This window comes from Anomaloglossus baeobatrachus, chromosome 11, assembly GCF_048569485.1.
Source record: "Anomaloglossus baeobatrachus isolate aAnoBae1 chromosome 11, aAnoBae1.hap1, whole genome shotgun sequence".
Taxonomy (NCBI): domain Eukaryota; kingdom Metazoa; phylum Chordata; class Amphibia; order Anura; family Aromobatidae; genus Anomaloglossus; species Anomaloglossus baeobatrachus.
This window is the reverse complement of record NC_134363.1, coordinates 176,257,564-176,278,325: the sequence shown is the minus strand read 5'-3', so window position 1 is coordinate 176,278,325 and position 20,762 is coordinate 176,257,564. Positions and strand designations below refer to the sequence as shown.

At 48.0% G+C, this 20,762-nt stretch overlaps 1 protein-coding gene across 1 annotated transcript in view; it reads left to right on the top strand.

Moving 5' to 3' along the window:
• DLAT (dihydrolipoamide S-acetyltransferase) overlaps positions 1-19,335 on the top strand; it is a 32,168-nt gene extending 12,833 nt beyond the window's left edge. Inside the window, exon 14 of the mRNA XM_075328977.1 lies at positions 18,882-19,335. Within this exon, the coding sequence (XP_075185092.1) occupies positions 18,882-19,011 (130 nt within the window). The 3' untranslated portion in view covers positions 19,012-19,335. The remainder of the gene's footprint in view (positions 1-18,881) is intronic.
• Positions 19,336-20,762: the final 1,427 nt, after the last annotated feature.

Here is a 20,762-nt window from a genome sequence, read left to right as displayed (position 1 = left end):
TGTTTTACCTATTCAAGTGAATGCATAAAAAATGTACACCGGGGATTTCCTGCTAATACCTGTGTTTTTCATGTAGAAAAAAAATCTGCAAAAAAACCCTTGTATGTACATATCCGAAAGAAAAAATTAAATGGCGGAATCGCCGTCAGGGCTCATGCAGACGAACATATATTCCGGTCTGCGTGCTGTCTGTCAAAAAAATCAGATCCACGACTGTTATTCAATGAGGCCGTGCGCGTCGGTTTTTGTTTTTTTGTTACACCTTTCAGAAAAAAACAGATCCCACTTGGATTAGAATAATCAGATTTTTTTTATTTTTTTTTTCTTGGATGGATAAAACAGTTGTGTGACCCTAGCCTTAATTAAAATAAATAAAATTAAAAAAATGACCCCAAATTTAGACCATACAAAATGTGCCAAAAAGAGGGAATGTTGCTAAAAGACCAAAGAAAAACATCAAAACCCACTATTGTTCAGTAATCAATCCGGCTATCCCGCATCATTTAGACAATCCCATCTTGTGTGTTCACCCTTACACGACATTTCTTTCTTTTGACCGCTGTAGCTATTTTCTACATGGTTTTTTTGCCATTCAGTATTTTTATTCAATTAACTATAATAAAATATGTTTTAGAGGGTTTTTTTTTTGTCTTTTGACCCCAAATTATACATACTGCACAGTGGTACTAATAAAAACGCAGCATAACAAAAAAAAGTTATGGCGACTGAAGCAGAATTTGTTCTTTTATGGCTTTATTAAATAGAAACTTTCTTTTTCGCTCCTAATTGGGAGACCCAGACAATTGGGTGTATAGCTACTGCCTCCGGAGGCCGCACAAAGTACTACACTTAAAAGTGTAAGGCCCCTCCCCTTCTGGCTATACACCCCCCGTGGGAGCACGGGTCCCTCAGTTTTTTGCTTTGTGCGAAGGAGGTCAGACACGCACGCATAGCTCCACTGTTTAGTCAGCAGCAGCTGCTGACTATGTCGGATGGAAGAAAAGAGGGCCCATACAGGGCCCCCAGCATGCTCCCTTCTCACCCCACTTTCTGTCGGTGGTGCTTGTTAAGGTTGAGGTACCCATTGCGGGTACGGAGGCTGGAGCCCACATGCTGATTCCTTCCCCATCCCCATTAGGGCTCTGGGCGAAGTGGGATTTTACCGGTCTCCAGGCACTGAGACCGTGCTCCATCCGCAGCCCCTGGAGAAGCCGCTGGATATGGAGCTGAGTATCGTCAGGGACATGGCCCTGCTCCGTCAAGGTACTCTGTGTCCCCGTGCATACGCGCGCACACCGCAGCATTGCTGGGTGTGATAGTGCGCCGGGGACAACAGCGCTGCTGCGCTTGTGCCATTTCCTCACTTCAGCTTAGCTGAGTGGGTAGACTCAGGTTGAACGGTCGCGCCGGCCGCTGGGACTGCGACGCGGCTGGGACTTGTGGTGCGCCGGGGACTTCCGCGCTGACCGTGCATATATCACGGCCGCGCTTATTACTACAGTCCCCGGCTTTTGCGGCCTAGTTCGTTCGTTCCCGCCTCCGCACCTGCCAGTCAGGAGGAGGGCGGGACGCTGTACAGAGCATCAGCGCTGAGGGCTGGAGTCTTTTTTACATACTCCAGCCCTCACACCAGGCACAGTAGGACGCAGTTTCCCGCACTTTTGTTTGTGGCACGCCCACGGTCCGCCCCTCTTCACAGAACGCCGGCAGCCATTCCTGCCTGCACGCTGAGCTGCAGAGGGGAGACTGGGAGACCCAGACACGGGATTCTACGGCCTCATACCCGCTGTTCAGCGGGCGGTAAGCAGCCCTCTAGGGCTCACCCCCACTTGTGCCGTTTGTATACTGAGTATTTTGTGTTTGCAGATACTTTGTACTGTACAGTCGCTGGTGATCCTCGGCTATATACCCTCCTAGATTACAAGGAGGCAACAGCATGTCGTCCGCAAACGCAAGGGTGCCAAGGCACAGACATTATATGCTGCCTGTACCGCATGTGGGGCTGCTCTACCGGCAGGTTCCACTGACCCCCATTGTGTGCAGTGCTCGGCCCCTGTGGCACTTGCACAGCCGGGGCCTCTGCTGGACGTGACCCAGGGTGTACCACCTGTGAATGCTGTCCAGGTGACAGGAACGGAGTTTGCAGCTTTTGCTGACAGATTGTCTATGACCATGTCAAAGATTCTTGAAACATTGCAGTCTAGACCAGTAACTCAGTCCATGGACACTGTTGCATCATTGCTCCCTGGTCCCCCTCAGCTGGAACACTTCCAAGCTCCGGGGGTGTCACATGCACCCCAGGGTGACGACTCTGACTCGGAAGACAGTCCCAGTCAACCTAAGCGGGCTCGTTATGAGGGGCCCTCAACTTCGTCTCACTGGTCAGGGTCCCAGCGGGACGAATCTATGGGTGATGAGGCGGATGTAACTGATCAGGATGCTGATCCTGGGACCGCTCTCAATCTGGATACCCCGGATGGTGACGCCATAGTGAATGATCTTATAGCGTCCATCAATAAGATGTTAGATATTTCTCCGCCAGCTCCTCCTGCTGAGGAGTCTGCTTCACAGCAGGAGAAATTCCATTTCAGGTATCCCAAGCGTAAATTAAGCACTTTTCTGGACCACGCTGACTTTAGAGATGCAATCCAGAAACACCACGCTTATCCTGAGAAGCTTTTTTTCTAAACGGCTTAAAGATACACGCTATCCTTTTCCCCCTCACGTGGTCAAGGGTTGGACCCAGTGTCCCAAGGTGGACCCTCCAATCTCCAGGCTTGCAGCTAGATTTTTAGTTGCAGTAGAAGATGGAGCGGCACTTAAAGATGCCACTGACAGGCAGTTGAAGCTCTGGCTGAAATCCATCTATGAAGCTATTGGAGCGTCGTTGGCGCCAGCTTTCGCAGCCGTATGGGCACTCCAAGCTATTTCAGCTGGGCTTATACAAGTCGACACGGTCACACGTACAGCTGCTCCGCAGGTGGCACCATTGACCTCTCAAATGTCTGCATTCGCGTCTTACGCGATTAATGCTGTCCTAGACTCTACGAGCCGTACGGCGGTGGCGTCGGACAACTCTGTGGTTTTGCGCAGAGCCCTGTGGTTGAGAGAATGGAAGGCAGATTCTGCTTCCAATGAAGTGCTTAACCAGTTTGCCTTTTTCTCGTGACCGATTGTTTGGGGAGCGTTTAGATGAAATCATTAAACACTCCAAGGGTAAGGACTCATCCTTACCTCAACACAGACACAACAAGCCCCAACAAAGGAGGGGTCAGTCTGGTTTTCGGTCCTTTCGAGGCTCAGGCAGGTCCCAATTCTCCTCGTCCAAAAGGACTCAAAAGGATCAGAGAGGCTCAGATTCTTGGCGGACTCAGTCACGCCCAAAAAAGACAGCAGGAGGAACCGTTACCAAGACGGCTTCCTCATGTCTCTCAGTCTCCTCTTTCCGCATCCTCGGTCGGTGGGAGGCTCTCCCGCTTTGGCGGCATATGGCTGTCACAGGTCAAAGACCGTTGGGTGAGGGACATTCTGTCTCACGGGCACAGGATAGCGTTCAGCTCTCGTCCTCCAACTCGTTTTTTCAGAACTTCCCCACCGCCCGACCGAGCCGATGCTCTGCTGCAGGCGGTGGCCGCTCTAAAGGCGGAAGGAGTGGTGACTTCCGTTCCTCTTCAGGAACAAGGTCACGGTTTTTACTCCAATCTGTTTGTGGTGCCAAAGAAGGACGGGTCCTTTCGGCCCGTCCTGGATCTAATGTTGCTCAACAAACATGTAAAAACCAGGAGGTTCCGGATGGATTCTCTACGCTCCGTCATAGCCTCAATGTCTCAAGGAGATTTCCTAGCATCAATAGACATCAAAGATGCTTATCTCCACGTGCCGATTGCGCCAGAGCATCAGCGTTTTCTACGCTTCGTTATAGAGAGCGAACACCTGCAGTTCGTAGCGTTACCTTTCGGGCTGGCAATAGCCCCTCGGGTCTTCACCAAGGTCATGGCAGCAGTAGTAGCTGTCCTGCACTCGCAGGGTCACTCCGTGATCCCGTATTCGGACGATCTACTCATAAAGGCACCCTCTCAAGAGGCATGCCAACACAGTCTGAACGTGACACTGAAGACTCTCCAGAGTTTCGGGTGGATTATCAACTTTTCAAGTTAAAGCTAACCCCGACCCAATCACTAACATATCTTGGCATGGAGTTTCATACTCTCTCAGCGATAGTGAAGCTTCCACTGGACAAGCAGTGCTCTCTGCAGACAGGGGTGCAATCTCTCCTGCAGAGCCAGTCCCACTCCTTGAGGCGCCTCATGCATTTCCTAGGGAAGATGGGGGCAGCAATGGAAGCAGTCCCTTTCGCGCAGTTTCATCTGCGGCCTCTACAATGGGACATTCTCCGCCAATGGGACGGGAAGTAGACGTCCCTCGACAGGGATGTCTCCCTCTCTCAGGCAGCCAAGGACTCTCTCCGATGGTGGTCTTCCCACCTCATTGTCAAAAGGAAAGTCGTTCCTACCCCCATCCTGGGCGGTGGTCGCGACAGATGCGAGCCTATCAGGGTGGGGAGCAGTGTTTCTTCACCACAGGGCTCAGGGTACGTGGACTCAAGAGAGAGTCAACCCTTCAGATCAATGTTCTGGAAATCAGAGCAGTCTATCTTGCTCTGCGAGCCTTCCAACAGTGGCTGGAAGGCAAGCAGATCCGGATTCAGTCGGACAATTCCACAGCGGTGGCGTACATCAACCACCAAGGGGGAACACGCAGCCGGCAAGCCTTTCAAGAAGTCCGGTGGATTCTGACGTGGGTGGAAAACACAGCATCCACCATATCCGCAGTTCACATCCCAGGCGTGGAAAACTGGAAAGCAGACTTTCGCAGTCGCCAGGGCATGGACGCAGGGGAATGGTCCCTTCACCCGGACGTGTTTCAGGAGATCTGTCGCCGCTGGGGGATGCCGGACGTCGACCTGATGGCGTCACGGCACAACAACAAGGTCCCGTTTTTCTTGGCACGGTCTCACGATCACCGAGCTCTGGCGGCAGACGCCTTAGTTCAGGATTGGTCGCAGTTCCGACTACCTTATGTGTTCCCACCTCTGGCATTGTTGCCCAGAGTGCTCCGCAAAATCAGGTCCGACTGCCGTCGCGCCATTCTCGTCGCTCCAGACTGGCCAAGGAGGTCGTGGTACCCGGATCTGTGGCATCTCACGGTAGGCCAACCGTGGGCGCTACCGGGCCGTCCAGACTGGCTGTCTCAAGGGCCGTTTTTCCATCTGAATTCTGCGGCCCTGAACCTGACTGTGTGGCCATTGAGTCCTGGATCCTAGGGACCTCAGGTTTATCTCACGATGTTGTTGCCACCATGAGACAGGCTAGGAAACCTTCCTCCGCCAAGATCTACCACAGAACGTGGAAGATATTCTTATCTTGGTGCTCTGCTCAGGGAGTTTCTCCCTGGCCATTTGCATTGCCTATTTTTCTTTCCTTCCTGCAGTCTGGGTTGGAAAAAGGTTTGTCGCTTAGCTCCCTTAAAGGACAAGTCTCTGCGCTATCCGTATTCTTTCAGAAGCGCCTGACGCGACTTACTAAGGTACGCACGTTCCTGCAAGGGGTTCGTCATATCGTTCCCCCTTACAAGCGGCCATTGGAACCCTGGGATCTGAACAAGGTTCTAATTGCTCTCCAGAAACCGCCTTTCGAGCCTATGAAGGAGATTTCCTTTTCTCGGCTTTCACAGAAAGTGGCTTTTCTGGTGGCGGTCACGTCTCTTCGGAGAGTGTCAGAGCTGGCGGCGTTATCTTGCAAATCTCCCTTCCTGGTGTTTCACCAAGACAAGGTAGTACTGCGTCCAATTCCAGAGTTTCTTCCCAAGGTGGTATCTTCCTTTCATCTCAATCAGGAGATCGCTTTACCATCTTTGTGTCCGCATCCAGTTCACCAATTTGAAAAGGGTTTGCATCTGTTGGACCTGGTGAGGGCACTCAGGATCTACATTTCCAGCACGGCGCCTCTGCGCCGTTCGGATGCACTCTTTATCCTGGTCGCTGGTCAGCATAAAGGGTCGCAAGCTTCCAAATCCGCCCTTGCGCGGTGGATCAAGGAACCAATTCTTCACGCCTACCGTTCTGCTGGGCTTCCGATTCCTTCTGGACTGAAGGCCCATTCTACCAGAGCCGTGGGTGCGTCCTGGGCATTACGGCATCAGGCTACGGCTCAGCAGGTGTGCCAGGCGGCTACCTGGTCGAGTCTGCACACTTTTACCAAGCATTATCAGGTGCATACCTACGCTTCGGCGGATGCCAGCTAGGTAGACAAGTCCTTCAGGCGGCGGTGGCCCACCTGTAAGAAAAGGGCTGCCTGACAGCCCGATCACGAGGTATTCTTTTACCCACCCAGGGACTGCTTTTGGACGTCCCAATTGTCTGGGTCTCCCAATTAGAAGCGAAAAAGAAGGGAATTTTGTTTACTTACCGTAAATTCCTTTTCTTCTAGCTCCAATTGGGAGACCCAGCACCCGCCCTGTTTTTTCTTAGGGTATTTGTTTTTCGGGTGCACATGTTGTTCATGTTGATAAGTTAAGTTCTCCGATATTGTTTATCGGATTGAATTTGTTTTGAAACAGTTATTGGCTTTCCTCCTTCTTGCTTTTGCACTAAAACTGAGGGACCCGTGCTCCCACGGGGGGTGTATAGCCAGAAGGGGAGGGGCCTTACACTTTTAAGTGTAGTACTTTGTGCGGCCTCCGGAGGCAGTAGCTATACACCCAATTGTCTGGGTCTCCCAATTGGAGCTAGAAGAAAAGGAATTTACGGTAAGTAAACAAAATTCCCTTCTTCTTTGTCGCTCCATTGGGAGACCCAGACAATTGGGTGTATAGCTTCTGCCTCCGGAGGCCACACAAAGTATTACACTTTAAAAGTGTAACCCCTCCCCTCTGCCTATACACCCTCCCGTGCCTCACGGGCTCCTCAGTTTTATGCTTTGTGTGGAAGGAGGCACACATCCACTCATGCATTCTCATATTAGTTATATCTGTTGGAAGAAAAGAAGGCCCCCATGGGGCCCCTGGCATGTTCCCTTCTCACCCCACTACGTCGGCGGTGCTGTTAAGGTTGAGGTACCCATTGCGGGTACAAAGGCCGGAGCCTCATGCCGTTTTCCTTCACCATCCCTTAGCAGCTCTGGGAGAAGTGGGATCCTGACCGGTCATCCAGTTACTGGGACCGTGCTCCCTCTGCAGCCCCTGTGGGAATCTGCCGGACAGGAGTCTATTCATCCTCAGGGACCGGGCCCTGCATCTCTAAGGTACTCTGTGTCCCCATGGGGGCTGTGCATGGAGCGCCTTCTTCCCGGACGCTGCAGCAGCTGCTGATTTGTGAAGACCGGCGGACTTCCGCGCCGACCGCGCCTGCTTGTCGGCCGCGGTCTTAAATTTAGTCCCCGGCTTCATTGCGGCCTAGTAGCAAAACTCCCGCCCCCGGGCCTGCCTGTCAGGGGTAAGGGCGGGACTGCCGACCTGACGTCGAATGTGAGGGCCGGAGCATCCTGTATGTTTCCTCCCCCCTCACTGATCACTGTGGGGACCCCAGATTCCCGCACTTTTCTAGCGCCGCCCACGGCTCCACTCCTCCCCAGAGAGCTCCGGCAGCCATCTTTTTGTCATTCTGCCGGTGGAGGATTACCAGGAAAGAGCTCTGCAACTCTGGGAGACCTAAGGCAGGGAATCTGGAGGACACACGCTCCGCTTTTTAGCGGTCGGTAAGCCACACCGGTCACCCGGTGCTGGTCCCCTTAGGGTGCCGGAATAGATACGTATTATATATATATATATATATATATATATATATATATATATATATATATATATATATATATATATATATATATATATATATATATATATATATATATATATATATATATATATTTCTGTTCGGTCGGGCTATATACCCTTTCCCATATACCCTCAGTGATCACTCTCCTAGGAGACAACAGCATGTCGTCCACAAGGAGCAAGGGTGCTAAGGCACAGGGTTTTTTTGCGGCCTGTACCTCTTGTGCGGCTATGTTACCTGCGGGTTCCACCTACCCTCACTGTGAGCAATGCTCGACCCCTGCTTTGCTTGCTCAGCCGGAGCCTCGGTCACTAGTGGGCCCCTCGGTTCAGGTAGAACCCCTTGCTCCCCCTGTCCAGGCGGCAGGGACAAAGTTTGCCGTTTTTGCTGAGAAACTCTCTGAGTCACTTTCACAATCCATGGCTCAGTCTATGGACAAATGGTCTGCCAAGCTGCTAGACGCTTTGAAGTCCAGACCGGTCCTTACACAGGCCCCGGGCCCTGTTGGATCGTCGCCTCCAGGCCCCTCTCGGTCCGCGCCGCAGCGCGCTCCCAGGTTGGGCCCTAGGTCCCACGTGGAGGACTCCTGCCCGGACCACAGTCCTAGACAGGCTAAGCGGGCTCGCTGGGAATCTTCCCCGACTTCTTCACGCTGCTCGGGTTCCCAGCTTGAGGACTCTCTGGAGGACAAGGCGGACGTCGCAGCTCAAGGCTCTGAACCTGACGTTGCTCTCAATCTTGATACACCTGAAGGGGACGCCATAGTAAATGACCTTATATCGTCCATCAACCAGGTGTTAGATCTATCCCCCCCGTCTCCACCTGTAGAGGAGTCGACTTCTCAGCAGGAGAAACACCAGTTTCGGTTCCCCAAACGTACACGGAGTGCGTTTTTCGATCACTCTAACTTCAGAGATGCTGTCCAGAAGCCCAGAGCGGTTCCGGACAAGCGCTTTACTAAGCGCCTTACTGACACACGTTACCCCTTCCCCTCTGACGTAGTTAAGGGTTGGGCTCAATGTCCCAAGGTGGATCCTCCAGTCTCTAGATTGGCGGCTAGATCTGTGGTATCGGTTGCAGATGGCTCATCGCTAAAAGATGCCACTGACAGGCAGATAGAGCTCCTGGTGAAATCCATCTATGAAGCCACGGGCGCGTCTTTTGCCCCGGCTTTTGCAGCCGTGTGGGCACTACAAGCTATCTCAGCTTGTCTGGCTGAGATTAATGCTGTCACACGTAATTCTGCTCCGCAGGTTGCGTCTTTGACTTCTCAGGCGTCAGCTTTTTCTTCCTACGCCATGAACGCAGTCCTAGACTCTGCTAGCCGTACAGCGGTGGCATCCGCTAACTCTGTGGCAGTCCGCAGGGCCATGTGGCTGCGCGAATGGAAGGCAGACTCAGCTTCCAAGAGGTTCTTAACCGGTTTGCCGTTTTCTGGCGACCGATTGTTTGGCGAACGATTGGACGAGATTATTAAGGAATCCAAGGGAAAGGACTCCTCCTTACCCCAGTCCAAACCGAAGAGACCTCAGCAACGGAAAATACAATCAAGGTTTCGGTCCTTTCGTCCCTCCGCCAAGTCCCAATCCTCTTCGTCCAGCAGGCCGGAGAAAGGCCAGAGGAACTCCTATGCTTGGCGGGCTAAGTCACGCCCCCAAAAAGCCGCCGGAGGCAATGCCTCCAAGGCGGCCTCTTCATGACTCTCGGCATCCCCGAACCGCATCCTCGGTCGTGGCAGGCTCTCCAGCTTTTGCGACGCCTGGTGGCCACATGTTCAAGACCGATGGGTGAGAGACATTCTGTCTCACGGTTACAGAATAGAGTTCAGCTCTCGTCCTGCGGCTCGTTTCTTCAGAACCTCTCCGCCCCCCGCTCGGGCCGACGCACTTTTTCAGGCGGTGGACGCTCTGAAGACAGAAGGAGTTGTGATCCCTGTTCCCCCTCAGGAACATGGTCGCGGTTTTTACTCCAACTTGTTCGTGGTGCCAAAGAAGGACGGATCATTCCGTCCCGTTCTGGACCTCAAACTACTCAACAGACATGTGAGCACCAGACGGTTTCGGATGGAATCTCTCCGCTCGGTCATCGCATCGATGTCACAAGGAGACTTCCTAGCATCGATCGACATCAAGGATGCTTATCTCCATGTGCCGATCGCACCCGAACATCAACGCTTCTTGCGTTTCGCCATCGGGGACGAACACCTTCAGTTCGTGGCATTGCCTTTCGGCCTGGCGACAGCACCACGGGTGTTCACCAAGGTCATGGCATCCGTTGTGGCGGTCCTACACTCTCAGGGCCACTCGGTGATTCCCTACTTAGACGATCTCCTAGTCAGGGCACCTTCTCAGGTGGCGTGTCAACACAGCCTTACCGTCGCTCTGGCGACTCTCCAACAGTTCGGGTGGATCATCAACTTCCCAAAATCCAAGTTGACACCGACCCAATCACTGACTTACCTCGGGATGGAGTTTCATACACAGTCAGCGGTAGTCAAGCTACCACGGGACAAACAGCTTTCTCTGCAGGCAGGGGTGCAATCTCTTCTTCGGGGTCAGTCACACCCCTTGAGGCGCCTCATGCACTTCCTGGGGAAGATGGTGGCAGCGATGGAGGCAGTGCCGTTCGCGCAATTCCATCTGCGGCCACTCCAGTGGGACATTCTCCGCAAATGGGACAGGAGGTCGACTTCCCTCGACAGGAACGTCTCTCTTTCCCTTGCAACCAAGACTGTAAAATAAAAGAAAAAGAAAAAGAGGGTGCGCTCCTGTGTAAAATCTAATGATAACTTATTAAGTGTGCAGTGTGATGGTCACACTCACCTGATCCTGTTGTACGTCAGGTACAACACTGGGGAGACAGCCGAAGGGAAGTCCACGGTGTACCGCTATGGCATCAGTGGGGATCTCGTCCTTTCCAGCCCGCAGTATTTTCAGCTCAGGCCGCCGCTCACGCGATCGATATCCCACATGGAGAGCACAGCCGTCAGACCAGCGCTGAACTGCAGCTCCTCCTCTGTGGTGGACGGACCCGTAGAACAGATGCCGGTGACTCACCCGCCCTTCAGAGGCTTGATGTGATTCAGGCAGAGTCTTGGAATAGCTGCAGCAGCCCCGTGCACTCCAGGAAGGAGAAGGAGAATGGATTAGGGGATAATGAAAAAACCACGGTATTGGCTGCGCTGCTATTAAAGTTCATAAAGATGATGGTATTGTTCCAAAAAACTTTTTTTATTGCAAGATTATAAGCCACAACGCGTTTCGGGGTTAAATGTTCCCCCTTCCTCAGGTAGCAACAATCATATGAAGTGGTATGCCTTATATATACATGAATATGTAGGTCCCCACACCCCTTGATTAATTCAACATATGGATCATAATGATCAATCAGCAGAGTTTTCAGGGACCTCGCCTCACAAAAATCAATTGTACATAATCACATTTAACAGCGATGTTCAAGAAACCACAAATATATTTTGTCTCAAGTATATTGTGATACCCTCATCACTAAAAAAAATCTTTTGAATTATATTTAAAAATTAATAAACATGAATAAAAGACTCATCAAGGAAATTACTTTAAAAACAAGGAAATATGAAATTTAGATTTTGAGATTTAAAATTTACAAATAGAGGGTGAAAATGGATAAAATTAAATCTAAAAAAAAAAAAAAAATTTTTAGAGAAAAAAAAAAAAAAAAAAGTGTCTATAGGGTTCTAATACAGGGCTAAAAAATTAATTGTTAGAAGTGAGAGTGATAGCTCTAAAAATCCCTAGAATGGATCGCTAACTAAACAGGTCATAATCCATAATTTATAGTGTTTGACATATGAAAAATACATTTGCTGAAAAATAACTGCCTATATAGTAATTAAACCATATTTTAACCTCAATATTATTTTATTTATGGTGCTGGTAAAAATTATGCTCTATTTGATCTGCTCAGTCATTATATTGAGGCCTTCTGGATTCAGAGTGGCTAATTTAAATATCCAGAAGGATTCGCGTTCCACCAACCTCCAATACCTAGCTGTAACATCAGCCATAACCTGCTCAATAATCACCATTTTGACATTGTCTCTGTCTTTATCATGTTCCAATAAAAAATGCCTGGAGAGACTGTGGGTTACTATACCATGGCGAATATTGTATCTATGACCGTTTAGTCTATTGTGTACCATTTGCGTTGTGCGGCCTACATATTGTAGGCCGCACGGACATTCTAATAGATAAATGACATAGGAGCTGGTGCAACAGAGATGTTGCTTTATTAAAAATTCCTCTCCTGTTATATTTGATTTGAAGGATTGTACGCCATGTTTTAATGTTCTGCAGCATAAACATCGGATTTGTCCACAATGGAAATTCCCGACTGGTTTGTTAATATCTAATCCATTTTGAGGCAACTGAGTTTTTTTTAAAAATGTTGTTTTGCTAGGTGCGATTAAATTTTTGAGGTTTTTACTTCTCCTAAAAATAACCTGAGGTTTATCGGGTAAACAACCCGAAAGGATCCTGTCCCCTTTTAAAATATGCCAGTGTCTCCCTACAAGCTCCTTTACTTTACCATACGAATCACTAAAGGTAGTCACTAAACAGCTTTCGAAGGTGGTTTCATTTCCCTGTACTCCTATATTTGTCTTTTTCCCTTCAATAATATCCAAACATTTATCTTGATCCAATAGGAGGCTTCTTTTATAAGCATCAGTCAATATTTTTTTCGGATAGCCTTTACTACTGAAGCGACTTTGCAATATTCTAGCTTCAGCTTTGAAAGAAGCAATATTGGTACAGTTCTTCCTGATGCGCCAATATTGCCCATAAGGTATATTTTTTATCCATGTAGGGAGATGGCTGCTTGAAAAATCAAGATAACTATTGACATCCACCCTTTTTAAAAAAGGTGGATGTTTCAATAGTGTCCTCCTCATTGAATTTGATATTAAGATCCAGGAACTGGATAGATTTCCGGGACATTGTGGCCGTAAATCTTAGCCCCCATTCATTCAGATTGAGTAACTTTACAAAATTTTGAGCACTTTCCTCAGAACCTGACCAGACAAAGAACAGGTCATCTATGAATCTACGATAAAATACCATGTTCTCCAGCGCTAGGGGGGACTGTGCAATATGAAGGGACTCGAAGCACCCCATATACAGATTTGCAAAACTGGGGGCAAATCTCGTCCCCATTGCACAGCCCTTCAATTGTCGGTAGGTCCTTTCCTCAAAAGTAAAGACATTGTGATGTAAAATAAACTCAATGGATTGCAAAATAAATTCCCTCTGGGAGGTTGGAAGTGAGTTATCCATTGCCAGATAGGATTCCACACTTTTCAACCCCAACTGATGATCAATGTTTGAATATAACGCAGCTACATCCAATGTAATAAAAAGACCATTCGGAATGGCAGGTAGTTTTCTCAGTAGCCTAATAAGGTGTGAGGAGTCTCTTAAATGTGAATCTAGTTTGCCGACATATTTTTGCAAAAAAAGGTCAACATAATGTGACAAATTAGCCGTAATAGAATTGATTCCAGAAATGATTGGTCTTCCCGGCGGGTTAGTAAGGCTTTTGTGGATTTTCGGGAGAAAATAATAAAAAGGTACTGAATAATGCTTAATGTCCAGATACTGTCTCTCCCTTTTATTCAGTATCATGTCCTCACCCGCCTTTTTAATCATAGTTTTATACACAATGAAGTACTCAGGGGATGGGTCTTCTATTAGGGTCTCATAATATTCCAGATCTCCTAGTTGTTTCAAACCCTCCTCCACATACCATTCCCTATTCATCAAAACCACCCCTCCCCCTTTATCCGCACTTCTTATTATCAATCCATGATTATTTTTGAGAGAATATATTGCACGCCTCTCTTCCCTTGTTAGATTATCATTTTTAAATTTACACCGGAATTCTCTGATATCCTTAAGCAGAAGTTGGTGAAAAGTTTCAATATTATTTCCCCTGTGGTGGTGGGGATAAAAATTCTTGTTGCCTTTCACTTGTACATGTACGAAACCATCAGGGGCTTCCCCATCAGTATCAACCCTTTTCCCACTTGCCTGTTTTGATAATATTAGAAAATGTCTTCTTAACGTGATTTTGCGCACAAAATCATTGATGTCTAAGAAGAGACGGAAGGTATCAACATTACTAGAGGGGCAAAGGGAAAGACCCCTTTTGAGCAAAGCAGCCATCTCCCTACATGGATAAAAAATATACCTTATGGGCAATATTGGCGCATCAGGAAGAACTGTACCAATATTGCTTCTTTCAAAGCTGAAGCTAGAATATTGCAAAGTCGCTTCAGTAGTAAAGGCTATCCGAAAAAAATATTGACTGATGCTTATAAAAGAAGCCTCCTATTGGATCAAGATAAATGTTTGGATATTATTGAAGGGAAAAAGACAAATATAGGAGTACAGGGAAATGAAACCACCTTCGAAAGCTGTTTAGTGACTACCTTTAGTGATTCGTATGGTAAAGTAAAGGAGCTTGTAGGGAGACACTGGCATATTTTAAAAGGGGACAGGATCCTTTCGGGTTGTTTACCCGATAAACCTCAGGTTATTTTTAGGAGAAGTAAAAACCTCAAAAATTTAATCGCACCTAGCAAAACAACATTTTTAAAAAAAACTCAGTTGCCTCAAAATGGATTAGATATTAACAAACCAGTCGGGAATTTCCATTGTGGACAAATCCGATGTTTATGCTGCAGAACATTAAAACATGGCGTACAATCCTTCAAATCAAATATAACAGGAGAGGAATTTTTAATAAAGCAACATCTCTGTTGCACCAGCTCCTATGTCATTTATCTATTAGAATGTCCGTGCGGCCTACAATATGTAGGCCGCACAACGCAAATGGTACACAATAGACTAAACGGTCATAGATACAATATTCGCCATGGTATAGTAACCCACAGTCTCTCCAGGCATTTTTTATTGGAACATGATAAAGACAGAGACAATGTCAAAATGGTGATTATTGAGCAGGTTATGGCTGATGTTACAGCTAGGTATTGGAGGTTGGTGGAACGCGAATCCTTCTGGATATTTAAATTAGCCACTCTGAATCCAGAAGGCCTCAATATAATGACTGAGCAGATCAAATAGAGCATAATTTTTACCAGCACCATAAATAAAATAATATTGAGGTTAAAATATGGTTTAATTACTATATAGGCAGTTATTTTTCAGCAAATGTATTTTTCATATGTCAAACACTATAAATTATGGATTATGACCTGTTTAGTTAGCGATCCATTCTAGGGATTTTTAGAGCTATCACTCTCACTTCTAACAATTAATTTTTTAGCCCTGTATTAGAACCCTATAGACACTTTTTTTTTTTTTTTTCTCTAAAAATTTTTTTTTTTTTTTTTTTTTTATATTTAATTTTATCCATTTTCACCCTCTATTTGTAAATTTTAAATCTCAAAATCTAAATTTCATATTTCCTTGTTTTTAAAGTAATTTCCTTGATGAGTCTTTTATTCATGTTTATTAATTTTTAAATATAATTCAAAAGATTTTTTTTTAGTGATGAGGGTATCACAATATATTTGAGACAAAATATATTTGTGGTTTCTTGAACATCGCTGTTAAATGTGATTATGTACAATTGATTTTTGTGAGGCGAGGTCCCTGAAAACCCTGCTGATTGATCATTATGATCCATATGTTGAATTAATCAAGGGGTGTGGGGACCTACATATTCATGTAAATATAAGGCATACCACTTCATATGATTGTTGCTACCTGAGGAAGGGGGAACATTTAACCCCGAAACGCGTTGTGGCTTATCTTGCAATAAAAAAAGTTTTTTGGAACAATACCATCATCTTTATGAACTTTAATAGCAGCGCAGCCAATACCGTGGTTTTTTCATTATCCCCTAATCCCTTGCAACCAAGACGTCACTTCAGTGGTGGCTCCTTCCCAATTCTCTATCGCAAGGAAAATCCTTCCTACCCCCAACCTGGGCTGTGGTCACCACGGACGCGAGCCTGTCAGGGTGGGGAGCGGTTTTCCTCCACCACAGGGCTCAGGGAATCTGGACTCCGGTAGAGTCATCCCTTCAGATCAATATTCTGGAAATAAGGGCAGTGTATCTAGCCCTATTGGCTTTTCATCGGTGGCTGGAGGGCAGGCAGATCCGTATCCAGTCGGACAACGCCACTGCCGTAGCATACATCAACCACCAAGGCGGTACTCGCAGTCGTCAAGCCTTCCAGGAAGTCCGACGGATTCTGCAGTGGGTGGAAGCCACAGCCTCCACCATCTCCGCAGTTCACATCCCGGGCGTAGAAAACTGGGAAGCAGATTTTCTCAGTCGTCAGGGCATGGACGCGGGGGAATGGTCTCTTCACCCAGACGTGTTTCGAGAGATCTGTTGCCGCTGGGGAACGCCGGACGTCAATCTTATGGCGTCACGGCTCAACAACAAAGTCCCGGCATTCATGGCCCGGTCTCAAGATCACAGAGCTCTGGCGGCGGACGCATTAGTTCAGGATTGGTCGCAGTTTCGACTGCCTTATGTATTTCCTCCTCTGGCGATGTTGCCCAGAGTGTTTTCAAGATCAGGTCCGACTGTCGTCGCGCCATTCTCGTCGCTCCAGATTGGCCGAGGCGGTCGTGGTACCCGGATCTGTGGCATCTCACGGTGGGTCAACCGTGGGCGCTTCCAGACCGCCCAGACTTGCTGTCACAAGGGCCGTTTTTCCATCTGAATTCTGCGGCCCTCAACCTGACTGTGTGGCCATTGAGTCCTGGCTCCTAGCGTCTTCAGGGTTATCTCAGGATGTCATTGCCACCATGAGACAGGCCAGGAAACCAACGTCCGCCAAGATCTATTACAGGTCTTGGAGGATCTTCTTATCCTGGTGTTCTGGTAATGGTTTTACCCCCTGGCCTTTTGCCTTACCCACTTTTCTTTCATTCCTTCAATCCGGAATGGACAAGGGTTTGTCACTCGGCTCTCTCAAGGGACAAGTATCGGCGCTATCCGTATTTTTTCAAAAGCGTCTAGCCAGGCTTCCGCAGGTCCGCACGTTCCTGCAGGAAGTTTGCCACATAGTCCCACCTTACAAGCGTCCGCTGGAACCCTGGGACCTTAACAGGGTGCTAACGGCTCTTCAGAAACCACCTTTCGAGCCGCTGCGGGATGTCTCTCTATCACGTCTTTCGCAGAAGGTGGCCTTTCTAGTGGCAGTTACATCACTTCGGAGAGTGTCGGAGCTTGCAGCGCTGTCATGCAAAGCCCCCTTCCTGGTTTTTCACCAGGATAAGGTGCTTCTGCGTCCTGTTCCGGAATTTCTCCCTAAGGTGGTATCTCCTTTTCATCTCAATCAGGATATCTCCTTACCTTCATTTTGCCCTAATCCAATTCACCAATGTGAAAAGGATTTGCACTTGTTAGATCTCGTGAGAGCACTCAGACTCTACATTTCTCGCACGGCGCCCCTGCGCCGTTCAGATGCGCTCTTTGTCCTTGTCGCTGGCCAGCGTAAGGGTTCGCAGGCTTCCAAGTCAACCTTGGCTCGGTGGATCAAGGAACCGATTCTTGAAGCCTACCGTTCTTCTGGGCTTCCGCTTCCTTCAGGGCTGAAAGCCCATTCTACCAGAGCCGTGGGTGCGTCCTGGGCATTGCGGCACCGGGCTACGGCTCAGCAGGTGTGTCAGGCAGCTACCTGGTCTAGTCTGCACACTTTCACGAAACACTATCAGGTGCATACCTATGCTTCGGCAGACGCCAGTCTAGGTAGGTGAGTCCTTCAGGCGGCGGTTGCCCACCTGTAAGAGGGGGTCGTTTCGGCTCTTTTTATCGAGGTATTCTTTTACCCACCCAGGGACTGCTTTTGGATGTCCCAATTGTCTGGGTCTCCCAATGGAGCGACAAAGAAGAAGGGAATTTTGTTTACTTACCGTAAATTCCTTTTCTACTAGCTCCTATTGGGAGACCCAGCACCCGCCCCTGTTCCCTTCGGGCTGTTTGTTCTTTTGTGTACACATGTTGTTCATGTTGAATTGTTCTTTTGGTTCATGGTCTTCAGTTCTCCGAACATCCTTCGGATTGAATTTACCTTAGACCAATTTATAATTTTCCTCCTTCTTGCTTTTGCACCAAAACTGAGGAGCCCGTGATGCACGGGGGGGTGTATAGGCAGAGGGGAGGGGTTACATTTTTTAAAGTGTAATACTTTGTGTGGCCTCCGGAGGCAGAAGCTATACACCCAATTGTCTGGGTCTCCCAATAGGAGCTAGAAGAAAAGGAATTTACGGTAAGTAAACAAAATTCCCTTCTTTGCCATTCAGTATTTTTATTTAATTAATTCTAATAAAATATCTGTTTTAGAGGGGGGGGGGTTTGTCTTTTGACCCCAAATGATACATACTGCACAGTGATAAGAATACAAACGCATCATAATAAAAAAAAAAGTTATGGCGACTGAAGCAGAATTTGTTCTTTTATGGCTTTTATTAGATAGAAACTTTGGGACCAACATATCTGTTCTGACTCATAGGGCGGCACGGTGGCTCAGTGGTTAGCACTACAGCCTTGCAGCGCTGGGGTCCTGGGTTCTGGGTTCGAATTCCACCAAGGACACCATCTGCAAGGAGTTTGTATGTTTTCCCCGTGTTTGCGTGGGTTTCCTCCGGGTTCTCCAGTTTCCTCCCACACTCCAAATACATACACATAGGGAATTTAGATTGTGAGCCCCAATGGGGACAGCGTTCCTGATGTATGTAAAGCGCTACGGAATATGTTAGCGCTATAGAAAAATAAAGATTTATTATTATTTATTATAAGCAAAGTTGCCAGGTCATGTTTACTGTAAAGGAACGTCTTAAAACCTAAAAAAAAAAGTAGAATTATTATTATATTGTATGGTAAAATTAATGTCATTCCCAACTAGAATATAGTGCACAAAAATACAAGACCTCATACGGCCATGGTGATTAAAAACTAACCCAAAAAAAAACAAATGGCTACGTCTGCTGGTGGTTCTGTTTCTTAATTCTTGCTCCTTATCCTTTTCCAGGTTTGATGTCGCCAATATCATGTCGGTCACGTTGAGCTGCGATCACCGCGTGGTGGACGGAGCGGTCGGTGCTCAGTGGTTGGCTGAATTCAAGAAGTTTCTGGAGAAGCCGACCACCATGCTGCTATAGATCGTTGGACCTTTTCTCCCGAGGGTCGTCTGCTCCGCCCATATGACTATTTATATACTCCCCATCTCCGAACACTCACATACATGCGTAACTTTTTTTTTTATTTAAGCGAACAAATGAAAGCTAATTGTGGCCGTACAGATCACTCCAGTGCCGGGTCTCCTGAGAACTGTGCTGCGGCCAGGTCATCAGTGTCTTCTTACAAAGGTCAATGTTTCCTAGATGGTTTTAAATCCCAGCTGTCAGATCAGGTCTGCTGATTATACACACGAGGTCTGCATATTTTGGCAATGGATGAATAAATGTCTGTTTAGACAATGCTGAGACATTGGGTTCTTTATACATAATTATTTTGGCACTAACCAGCAGATGATTAATTGGAAACTATCATTTCTGTGCACTACTGTTTGTTTAGAAAGTAGTGCTAGTACCAGTACACATAGTACTGGCAAGATAAAGTCTAACTGCTTATTGTGGCTACCATTAGCTTATTTTGCCAGTACGCTGTGTTGGTGCTAGCACTCATTTTTTGGCTCTACGGTCTATACACCTTAAGTCCCTCTGTATAGTATACAGATATTAATTGTATACATAGTCGCAGAAAAACAATGATAGCTGTACCTGCTTGGACTATATTTTAAAGAGCGCATTCCTTCAGCAAGTTGGAAACTGGACATTTTTGTACCAGAAATATGGTAACCTGCACCATCATCCGCTGGTCTGGCTTCAGTATTCATTTTTGGAGTAAAAGTTTGGATTTTTGGCATTTTTATTTCTGCAACAAATTCATTATGGCTTTTGCCTTTTTATTTATTTATTTTTTTTCTTCGGCGCTCCATTGGGAGACCCAGACGATTGGGTGTATAGCTACTGCCTCCGGAGGCCACACAAAGCATTACACTAAAAAGTGTAAGGCCCCTCCCCTTCTGGCTATACACCCCCCGTGGGATCACGGGTTGCTCAGTTTTCAAGCTTTGTGCGAAGGAGGTCAGACATCCACGCATAGCTCCACGGTTTAGTCAGCAGTAGCTGCTGACTATGTCGGATGGAAGAAAAGAGGGCCCATACTAGGGCCCCCAGCATGCTCCCTTCTCACCCCACTCTTGTCGGCGGTGTTTGTCAAGGTTGAGGTACCCATTGCGGGTACGGAGGCTGAGGCCCACATGCTGCTGTCCTTCCCCATCCCCATGAAGGGCTCTGGGTGAAGTGGGATCTTACCGGCCTCCAGGCTCTGAGGCCGGGCTCCGTCCACAGACCCGGAGATCCTGCTGGATACGGAGCTGAGTACCGTCAGGGACAAGGCCCTGCAACATTCAGGTACTCTGTGTCCCCGTACAGACAGGCACAGACACACTCCAGCGTTGCTGGGTGTTCTAGTGCGCCGGGGACAGTAGCGCTGTGCGCTGGGGCTATACTCACTGCAGCTTAGCTGAGTGAGTTTATGTGTGGGGAACTGCCGCGCCGGCCGCTCCTGGAGACTGCGGCGCGGCTGAGACTTGTAGTGCGCCGGGGACTTCGCGCTGCTGTGCCTTTAGACGGCAGCGCTTATAAATCTAGTCCCCGGCTTTTGCGGCCTAGTTCCGTTTTCGTTCCCGCCCCCAGCCCTGTCAGTCAGGGAAGGGGCGAGACGCTGTCCAATGGTCAGCGCCGAGGGCTGGAGTCTTATTTACATACTCCACCCCTCTCACTCGGCACAGTGGGACGCCAGTTTCCCGCTCTTGTCTGCAGCACGCCCACGGCCCGCCCCTCTT